The following is an 11217-nucleotide window of genomic DNA, read 5'->3' on the forward strand; positions in this document are numbered from 1 at the left end:
TCGAAATAACATGCCACTGCCGGCCGAGCAGATAGTCGTTCTGCCAGCACTGGACACAGTACATGCGGCCGAGTTTCACACCGTCAAACCATCGGTAAAAGTGCGAAGAAAGTCGTCTTCCAAACATTCTCCCAAGCCCACGACGACTTCCACAACCACGACTACGACGACTACGACCACAACTACTGCTGCACCCACGGTAAAGCGATCGAAGACTGCACGCAAAGGGCCCCGATGTCGTGCGGAGGGTCGCATTCCCAATCCGCTCGATCAGCATAGCTACTACGTTTGCCACCGAAAGAGCCAGAAAAAGTTTGTCAAAATGAAAATGACTTGCCCTTCGGGGCTTCAATACTGCGCAGCATCACAGTACTGTTCGTCGCACTGTTGAATGATACTGGTTAATTTATGATTATTTATTTGATTTTAACATTATTTATAGACCTTAATTTTAGCGATGCGTTAGAAAAATTTAGACAGTAGACGTTGTTATTTTTGCTGAAAATGTCATGTTTTGTGTTTTCCTCGTTGTCTGAATCGTGAATTTAGTACGAATATAAGGAGAAAAACGTAGCTGGTTGCATGTGTGAAGTAGATATGAAGATTTAATAAGCTAATTTGTCATTAAGATAAAGAATAAATATCCCGAAATAAAGCCATGTGTTGAATAAAATCAATAAATAAACAATATTATTTCGTCAACCCTTCCTACAACGGTAGTTGTATAACAGTTGTGGTTTAAATTTTCAAAACAAAACTGTGCTACAAAAGGCCGGACCACATTTCGCAAGATGTGTAGTGGTCGACCTGGAGATGTAAACGTGTGACTGCTTACTAGTGATGGGTCATACGACTCCACAAACGGATCGACCCGGGGTCGGGTGCGGCTTGGCTGGAATCGTTTCCGACCCGTGGGTGCAACGAGTTTAATAGGTTCATAAGTCTTCAATAGGTTCAGTAGGTTCAGCAAAGTATATGCGACAGCGACCCATGCGTGCAACGAGTTCGGTAGTTTCATACGAGTTCTATAAGTTCAATGTGGATGGCTCCGACCCGATAGGTTTGGATCGACCCGCCCATCACTACTGTTTACCATATGACTGTCATACGTGGTTGTTTTGTTTTCGTTTTTTTCTCCACGTTTTGTCGCTTTTTTCTACACATAGCGCAACTATGTTGTAAATTATTTCTAGTTTTAGTCATACACACACAGCTGTCGGCTTCGCTAATCAAACACATACTTGTGCAGCCAGATCGACTTTTTTTCCAAAACAATTACTTGCACTGTGCCGGCCACCGTTGGCTTCCAAAGTTTTGATAAGCGACGATGAATAATAAGCCGGAAAAAGATGTGTCATCATAATGGGGGGTATTATGCAGTAGCGTTTTACATCGTAAGCAGCGTGTTTGGAGTGTGGGATCAAGTCACAATTTCAAGTGCAGCTTTATGTTTCTGTTTTCAGCTGACAGTTTTCCAGTGAAGTGAGAAATGCGCTAAGCGGAAACCCTTAGCCACAGCAAACGAAACTGAATCCTGTTTGGTTTTCTTCTCGACTGTTGTGGTGAAGAGAGCCATGGTCGTCTGGGACCAGTTCTGGACCGATATATGCCCAACCGGGTTGCGGCCTTGGGTGCAGACCAACAGTGACCTTGCCCCATGCTTCCAGGAGCTGATACTGCAATTGCCTGTTCTTGCGCTCTTCGCCACCTTCTCTGCGTACTACTATGGAACCCATTGGCGTACAGTGTCACGCAATCAGACGCAGCTGCGAGCGTTGCGAGTGCGAATCTTTGCCTCGCTAGGATTAACCTTCGTGCCGGCCTTGAAAGTGCTCTACATTTTCCGCCTCCATAAGGAGCTGTACCCGGTGGATATATTGCTCGCGTGTGTACAGCTGATAGCCTGGCCTATCCATTGCTGCTTTCTGCTATCTTCCGTACGCAAAGGATCCCTCAGCCATCGCGGCCCTCTGGCCCTGATTGTGCTGTGGACGTCACTGTTTGCCTTAAGTGCCATTTGGCTGCACACAAACCTGTACACCGATTATTGGCTGTGGTATGCGGCCCAACTAGCGCTGTACCTGTTCTACGGAGCAACACTTGTTGCGCCAGGGAATGCCCACTACGTGCGCCTCCGCCGGACGGATGATCAGGAGCGTCAAGCCTTACTGTCCCAATCATATACCCGTTTTTTCGAAGACATTGAAGAAACGGCACTGGGCCCTATCGAGGACGATGCGAATTTGCTCTCCAAGTTTGTATTCTACTGGGTACGGCCCCTAATCGCTAAGGCAGTTAGTGGAAAACTAAAGCGCAACGATGACCTGTTCGATCTGCCCGAAGCTCTAACGCTGCACCGTGTTACGGAGAAGCTTCAAACAGCGCTCAGTGAAACGAGCTCCTTGCTGAAAGCCCTGCACAAGTGCTTCGGATGGGAGTTCTATTTGATCGGCCTGCTGCGGTTACTAGGAGATCTGTCGGGTTTTGCAGGCCCCCTCCTGCTCGGCGCGTTGCTCCGTATGGAGATAAATGGCAACAGTACCGTACCAATAGATCCTGCCGACTCCAGCGGTTCGTCCGATTTTGTAGCATATTACCATGCGCTTGGCTTATTTGGTTCGGCCATGATCAGTGCTTTTGCGGCAGTACACTTCAACTGGCGCATGACTTTCGTTAGCAGCAAAATGCGAATGTCCATCGTGACGGCCATCTATCAAAAGTCCCTCACGGCGAAGCAACTGCAAGCGGCTCGGCCAGAAATACTTAACTTGATGTCAACCGACACGGACAGAATCGTGAACTCGTGCATCAGCTTCCACTCGTTTTGGAGCATCCCTTTCCAGCTGTTTACCACGCTCTACCTACTCTACACGCAGCTCGGTGTTGCTTTTGTTGCTGGTGTGCTGTTTGCAGTATTGCTGATACCGATCAATCGCAAGATTGCGCAGAAAATTGGACAACTCTCGCAGGGCCTAATGGCAGCGAAGGATGCGCGTGTCACGATCACGACGGAAACCATCAGTGGAGCCAAAGACATCAAGCTAAACGCCTGGGAGGATGTTTTCATCAGCAAGATCCATCGCGAACGAGGTGAAGAAATAAGCTTTCTAGCCAAGCGCAAGTATCTCGATGCACTGTGCGTATACTTCTGGGCCACAACTCCCGTGCTGATGTGCCTGTTTACGTTTGGCACATCCATCCTGCTCGGCAAACCACTCACTGCCGCAACGACCTACACCAGCGTAGCACTGCTCAATATGCTTATCGGTCCGCTGAACGCATTTCCCTGGGTACTGAATGGATTGACCGAGGCGTGGGTATCGTTGAAGCGAGTCCAGGAACTGCTCGATCTACCCGATGTAAATCTGCAGGACTATTATCGACCACTGACGGCTTCCGATGCTGCCTTTGCTAATTCTTCCAAGCGTCCCGTGGTGTTGGCCATCAAGGATGGAAGCTTTGAGTTCGAAACAAAGCGCAGCCGGAAGGAGTTGGATTTGGTGCAGGAAGATATCATTGATTTCGCGTTCCGTGATCTCACGCTACAGGTACGGCAGGGAGAGCTCGTCTGCCTAGAAGGCCCCGTCGGTGGTGGCAAATCATCGCTGCTGCAGGTAATCATGGGCTACTTTCAGTGCACTGCCGGTGCGGTAGCGATTTCGATGGATGTAAAGGAAGGGTTTGGATATGTCGCACAGACACCCTGGCTGCAGCAGGGGACCATTCGAGACAATATTCTTTGGGGCGAAATATACGATGAAGCGCGATATAAAGCAGTGATTCATGCCTGTGCACTGCAGTATGATTTGGATGCGTTGCGCGGCGACAGCACGGGCGTTGGCGAACAAGGACGCACCCTTTCCGGTGGACAGAAAGCGCGCGTAGCACTTGCTCGCGCCGTCTATCAGAATAAAAGCATCTACCTATTGGACGACATTCTGTCGGCGTTGGATGCGCACGTCGCATCGCACATAATTCGCCACTGTCTGTTTGGCCTGCTCAAAGACAAGACGCGCATCATTGTCACGCAGCACTCGATGGTGCTTAATCGGGCGACGCAAATCCTTCACGTGGAAGCTGGCCAAGTTACGCAAAGCGATGCACCGAACGTGGGATCGCTGTTGAGTGATTACGATGACTATGATGAGGATACAAGCACTACACTTTCCATGGCGAATGGCAGTACGTCGTACGGATCCGTGCGGGAGGATGACGACCAGCGAAGCAACGACAGCGTACTGATGGAAGAATCGCGTGAATTTGGTCATCTTGATCAAAAGGTGCTTGGAGCGTACTGGAAAGCAACAGGGCGTAGTCTTGGCTTTTGGGTCATCATGTCAGTACTCATGATGCAAGTGTCTCGCAATCTCACCGATGCATGGCTGGCGTACTGGGTCGGTACGACCAACGATATCGCTCCGAACAGCACCGGACTGGCGGAAAACCCCACCGTACTCGAGCTAAAAGAGGGCGACGGAGTGCTTGCTTTGGTCGACCATGCACTTTTACCAATACTAACCGATGGAAGTAATGGAACGGCAACACCGTTCTACTATTTGGGAGTTTATGCAACGCTAGCGATCAGCAACAGTCTCCTGACGTTGTTGAGAGCTTTCCTTTTTGCGTATGCTGGCTTAAAAGCTGCCAAATGCATCCACGATCGTCTGCTCAACAGCGTGCTTTACGTTAGTATAAACACTTTCCGATGTATTGCTCACACTAACTTCTCTGCATTTAAAACATTTCCCATTTCTTTTCACAGACCAAATTGCAATTCTTCGATGTTGTCCCACTGGGAAGAATACTCAATCGCTTCTCATCCGATGTGTATGCCATCGACGATACGCTTCCTTTCATAACGAACATCCTGCTGGCCCAATTCTTCGGACTGCTCGGTGCACTTTTGATCAGTCTGTACGCCATGCCCTGGCTGGGACTGCTGATTGTGCCTCTAGTGCCGATATACCTATCACTGCAAAACAAATATCGCTTTGCATCGCGCGACATAAAGCGGCTTTCGAGCAATGCTCTTTCACCGCTGTACGCTCACTTCACTGAAACCTTGCAGGGCCTAACCACCATCCGAGCGCTGCGCGGCGAAAAACGTTTCCAGCGAGACTTTCTCTACAAGCTGGGTGAAAGCATAAAATCTCAGCTATCTGCAGCTGCGACGCAACAATGGCTTGGCCTGCGGTTGCAGCTGTTGGGCGCCTTTCTCGTCGGAGGATGCGGTCTGCTGGCGGCTATCACATCGGCCCACATGACCTCGCCCGAGCTGGTGGGATTGGCCATTTCCTACGCACTGTCCATCACCGGTCTGCTGTCGGGATTGCTGTACGCTGTGGCCGAAACGGAACAGGAGTTCGTCGCTGTCGAGCGTATCAATCAATACTGCCAGCTGGAGCCGGAAATCAATGCCGACGGGTCCGCCGACCCGCCGTTCGGGTGGCCGTCCCAGGGCGTGGTGGTGTTCGACAACGTGCATATGCGCTACCGAGAGCACTTGACCTGCTCAATTAGGTCCATCAACTTGAACGTGAAACCGTGCGAGCGCATCAGCATTGTCGGGCGAACGGGATCGGGCAAAACGTCCGTGCTGGCATCACTGTTGCGAGTAGCACCCCTGGACAAGGGCACCATTGCGGTGGACTTTGTAAATATAGCCACCCTGCCTTTGGATGTGCTGCGGAGCCGCATTGCGCTCATTTCGCAAGACCCGTTCCTGTTCAACGGTACAATTCGCGACAATCTCGATCCGCGTGCCGTACACATCGATTCCGAAATATGGGAAGCCATCAACTGCTGCTTGGCAAGCCCGCTGGTGCAAGCCCTCGGTGGTTTGTATGGCCGTTTGGATGTTAGCGGAGCAAACCTTTCGGCGGGCCAGAAGCAACTGCTGTGCCTCACCCGTGCGCTGCTGAAGAAATCCAAAATTGTGCTGATCGATGAAGGCACCTCCAACCTAGACTTTGAATCAGAATCGGCCATTCAGCTGGTCTTGAAGAACGCATTTCGGGGCCGGACAGTCATTGTAGTGGCCCATCGATTGAAGGGCATTCTAGACACGGATCAGGTGTTCGTCATGCAGGATGGCACCGTCAACGAGCAAGGTGTGCCGCGTGATCTTGCCGAGCAACCAAATTCCTTATTTTATTCATTATTGCAAGAGCAGCAAAACTCTTAGCTAAACGTACGTAAAAGGTACCCGTAGAGTAGCCGATCTTCCGGTACACTATTATCAATTAAGAGCAGAAATACATAAACAACCAATGTAAATGTGTAATATTTTACGATTCTTCAAATTCAATTACGATTGAGTACCACACAAACTGAAATTGATCTGCAACTTTTCGGAAATAAAAAATATGTTTTAAATGTTACATTATGTTGGACCAAACAAGCTTTTCCCCCTCTTCTGTTCTGATACGCCCTGTTTACAACACATACAAGCATGGCCTTCATATACTGTCAGCATGCCGCGAGATGACAATCTCAATGCACTACACACACTCTCATTTTTGCTCGTTCGTTCAGCCACCTGTCATGTAAAGCTTAATTAGTGCGTGTGTACTCGCTGTTCTTCGCTGGACGAATTATCTTATCAAACCAGCTGTTTGTTCGCGATCCGTCCATTCTGTTACATCCGAATAATTTTGTTAAGTGATAAGCGCATTCGTTTTCATAATTCATTTACTTCGCAACCTTGGTTCGCGTTAGTTTAACCCAAGTGCGCATCCGCCGTGTAATTAAATAGGGCGTTGTCTCGAGCAAATAGTACTAGTTCGCAATGGAAAGCTTAGCTCAGTTCAATTGCAATGTGCCACTGGTGCTGTTTGTGAACGGGAAAAAAGTGATCGACTCCTCTCCAGATCCGGAGTGCACCCTGCTGGTGTATCTGCGGGAAAAGTTGCGCCTCTGCGGCACGAAACTCGGATGTGCCGAGGGAGGATGCGGAGCATGTACGGTGATGGTGTCCAAGGTTGATCGTAAAACGGGCTCGCTGCATCATCTGGCAGTCAACGCTTGTCTGACGCCCGTTTGTGCCGTGCACGGGATGGCTGTGACGACGGTCGAGGGTATCGGAAGTACTCGGACGCGCCTCCACCCCGTCCAGGAGCGCATCGCCAAAGCGCACGGCTCGCAGTGTGGCTTCTGTACTCCTGGTATCGTCATGTCGATGTACTCGTTGCTGCGCAGCTCTCCCGTTCCCTCGATGAAAGAGCTGGAGGTTGCCTTCCAAGGGAATCTGTGTCGCTGCACCGGCTATCGACCGATTCTGGAGGGGTACAAAACCTTCACCAAGGAGTTCGGCTGCGCCATGGGAGACAAATGCTGTCGCAACGGCAATGGTAACGGATGTGGACAGAACGGCAACGGAGAGCTAGACACCGAGCTGTTCCAGCCGAACGAGTTCGTTCCTTACGATCCATCTCAAGAGCCCATTTTTCCACCGGAATTGAAGCTTTCCGACAAGCTCGACTCTGAATCGCTGGTCTTTCGTACCTCCCGTACCGCTTGGTATCGACCAACAACGCTCAACGATCTGTTGGCCCTCAAGAAAGCCCATCCGGAGACGAAGATCGTCGTCGGTAACACGGAAGTGGGCGTGGAAGTGAAATTCAAACACTTTGAGTATCCCGTCCTCGCCAATCCCATCCAAATAAAGGAGTTGACGACGATCGAGCGACAAGCGAGTGGACTCAAAATAGGATCCGCCGTCACGTTGATGGAAATGGAGATTGCGCTCCGGAAAGAAATCGAAACCGGTCCTGAAACGGAGACTCGACTGTACCAAGCGATCGTCGACATGCTGCACTGGTTCGCTGGAAAGCAGATCCGTAATGTTGCCTCTGTTGGAGGAAACATCATGACGGGAAGCCCCATTTCGGATCTAAATCCCATCTTCACGGCTGCCGCGATCGAGCTGGAGGTTGCCAGCCTAGACGGAGGCTTCCGCAAGGTGCGCATGGGCGATGGATTCTTCACTGGCTACCGGAAGAACGTCATTCAACCGCAAGAAGCGCTCGTGTCGCTGTTTATCCCACGCACCACCAAGGATCAATACTTCATCGCGCACAAGCAGGCCAAACGCCGCGATGATGATATTGCCATCGTGAATGGAGCTTTCAATGTACGTTTCCGACCCGGTACAGATATCGTCGATGAGATCCATCTGGCCTTCGGTGGAATGGCGCCAACGACAGTTCTGGCCAAGAAGACGGCCACCACTCTAGTCGGGAAGCGATGGGACGCACAGCTCGTGGAGCGTTGCAATGATTTGTTGGTGGAAGAGCTTCCCCTGAGTCCTTCGGCTCCCGGCGGCATGATCGTGTATCGTCGATCATTGACTTTGAGTCTCTTTTTCAAGGCTTATCTTGCCATTGCACAATCGCTCGATAAGCAATCCATTCCCCACAGGACACCCGTTGGCGAACGGGAGAAAAGTGGTGCCAATACGTTCCATACGCTGGTACCCAAGAGCACTCAGCTGTTCGAGAAGGTTTCTGGCGATCAACCAGCCACCGATCCCATTCGTCGACCGCAAGTGCACGCTTCGGCTTACAAACAAGTCACCGGGGAAGCTATCTATTGTGACGACATTCCAAAGTTTGCCAACGAGCTGTATCTAGCATTTGTGTACAGTACAAAGGCACACGCCAAGATACTGTCCATCGATGCATCGGAAGCACTGAAACAGGAGGGTGTGCATCGGTTCTTTAGCGCAGATGACTTGACCGACGAGCAGAACCGTCTTGGTGCGATCGTGGAAGATGAACGTATATTCGCTAAAGACATCGTTACCAGCCAGGGTCAAATAATTGGAGCAGTAGTAGCCGACAATGAATCAATAGCGAAGACCGCTGCTAGAAAGGTACGGGTTGTCTACGAGGATCTGACACCGATAATAGTATCCCTGGAGGATGCAATTGCACGCGAAGCCTTTTTCCCCGAGGGATCGTTACGTTTGGAGTACGGAAATGTCGATGCCGCTTTCGATTCGGCCTACGTCATCGTGGAGGGTGAATGTCGCACGGGGGCTCAGGAACATTTTTACCTCGAGCCGATCGCATGCATCGCTTACCCGCGTGATTCAGACGAGCTGGAAATCATAAGCTGCAGCCAGCATCCGGCTGAAGCACAACGTAAAGTAGCCAACGCACTGAGCATTCCGTGCCATAAAGTGTTTTCGCGTGTGAAACGTCTGGGTGGAGGCTTTGGAGGTAAAGAAACAAAGGTTGATCTTTTCGTCACACCCGTGGCGCTGGCAGCCTATCGCCTTCGACGGCCTGTTCGGACCGTCCTGGATCGATGCGATGACATGGCCGTTACTGGGACTAGACACCCGTTTTTGGTACGATACCGCGTGGCGGTATCGAAGGATGGCCTGCTTTTGGCCGGCGAATACAAAGCATACTCCAATGCAGGATATTCCAGAGATCTTTCGTATTCGGTGAGTACTTATACTTCATTGATCCTCGATCTTCGAACACTATAAAGATTAATCCTTTTGTTTAGGTTATGCAACGGGCGCTTTTGCATATTCAAAACGCGTACAAAATATCCAACATTCGTATCGAAGGATGGGTTTGTAAAACCAATTTACCATCCTGTACCGCGTTTAGAGGATTTGGATCCCCGCAGGCAATGTTTGTAGCAGAAACTGTTATAAGACACGTTGCACAAGAGTTGAAACTCGATCATGTCTCGTTGATCGAGAAAAATTTGTACAAAAATGAAGGCGATCATACCCATTACAACAAGCTGATAGAAAACTGTACAGTCCGACGATGCTGGGACGATCTGCTTGAATCTTCCGCGTTTCGCCAGCGACAAGCGCAAGTGGACGCATTTAACCGTGCTAATCGTTGGCGCAAACGTGGCATCGACGCCGTGCCAACGATGTACGGCATCGCGTTCAACGTACCCGGCCTTGACCAATCCGGAGCACTGGTGCACGTCTACCAGGATGGCACCGTCCTGATCGCCCATGGTGGCGTTGAGATGGGACAGGGATTGCACACAAAGATGATACAAGTGGCGGCCACCGCTTTGCAGATTCCGTTCGACAAAATTCACTGCTCCGAAACGGGCACCGACAAGATCCCGAACACATCGGCCACGGCCGCTAGCGTGGCGTCAGATTTGAATGGGGCAGCGGTTTTGGAAGCGTGTCGTAAGCTGCAATCACGCCTAGAGCCCTACCGGAAGAAGGACAGCGCCGGCGGTTGGAACGCTTGGATCCGGCAAGCGTATCTAGATCGAGTTTCGCTGTCGGCCACCGGGTTCTACGCCACACCGAACATTAACTACAATTTCCAGACCAACGCTGGCAATCCCTTCCACTACTACACATTCGGTGCTGCATGTTCTGAGGTGGAAATCGATTGTCTCACCGGCGATCATCAAGTGCTGCGTACCGATATCGTCATGGACGTAGGTTCGAGCCTCAATCCGGCGATTGACATTGGGCAAATCGAGGGAGGATTCATGCAGGGCTATGGAATGTTCATGCTCGAGGAGATGATCTATTCGCCCGCAGGGGAGGTATATTCACGTGGTCCCGGCACCTACAAGCTGCCCGGGTTTGCGAACATCCCGGGAGAGCTGAACGTTTCGCTGCTAACTGGAGCACCGAATCCTCGAGCCGTATATTCATCCAAAGCTATTGGGGAGCCGCCCCTCTTCCTAGCTTCGTCCGTATACTTTGCAATCAAGGCAGCCATTGCGGCCGCACGTTTGGAGGAAGGTGTCACTGGCAATTTCAACCTTATTGCTCCTGCGAGTTCAGCACGCATTAGGATGCTTTGCAGCGACACCATTACACGAAAGGTAAGTACGGCACACTTTTTGACATTTGTATATTGTGATTTGGACTCAGTAAACGAAAATATGTCTTTACAGTTCACTGACGAAACTGGTGATGGATCGTGGAATGTTATGGCATAATAGAAGGGCTCTTTGTATCGTTGTGAGGTATACACAATCTACCGTATTCTTAGTAATTCCTTCGATTCCCTACTCTGGCATGTTTTGGTCGATAAATGCTCCAGAAACATTGAATTCATTAGAGAAGCCATATAACCCATTAGAAATACACCTGTCTCTACATTCTTTAACGGCTACTTTCTATTTCTTTGCCACTGAGTGCTTTGTAAATGTCTTAAATCAGAGACAATGACAATCCGAAAAGACAGTTTTACAAGAGCAAAGCTCGCA

At 50.2% G+C, this 11217-nt stretch overlaps 2 protein-coding genes across 2 annotated transcripts; both read left to right on the plus strand.

Annotated features, from left to right (window-relative positions):
* Positions 1-1084: 1084 nt before the first annotated feature.
* Positions 1085-6380, plus strand: LOC1278042 (ATP-binding cassette sub-family C member 10). The gene is made up of 3 exons (XM_061657827.1): positions 1085-1394; positions 1464-4685; positions 4763-6380. Exons 2-3 carry the CDS (start codon positions 1575-1577, stop codon positions 6182-6184), a joined length of 4533 nt encoding a protein of 1510 aa, XP_061513811.1. The 5' UTR covers positions 1085-1394; positions 1464-1574; the 3' UTR covers positions 6185-6380.
* Positions 6381-6514: 134 nt separating this feature from the next.
* Positions 6515-11117, plus strand: LOC133393323 (xanthine dehydrogenase-like). The gene is made up of 3 exons (XM_061657828.1): positions 6515-9451; positions 9517-10830; positions 10903-11117. The coding sequence occupies exons 1-3, from the start codon at positions 6788-6790 to the stop codon at positions 10945-10947; spliced, it is 4023 nt and encodes a 1340-aa protein (XP_061513812.1). The 5' UTR covers positions 6515-6787; the 3' UTR covers positions 10948-11117.
* The last annotated feature ends 100 nt before the right edge of the window (positions 11118-11217 follow it).

This window comes from Anopheles gambiae, chromosome 3 (assembly GCF_943734735.2).
Source record: "Anopheles gambiae chromosome 3, idAnoGambNW_F1_1, whole genome shotgun sequence".
NCBI lineage: Eukaryota > Metazoa > Arthropoda > Insecta > Diptera > Culicidae > Anopheles > Anopheles gambiae.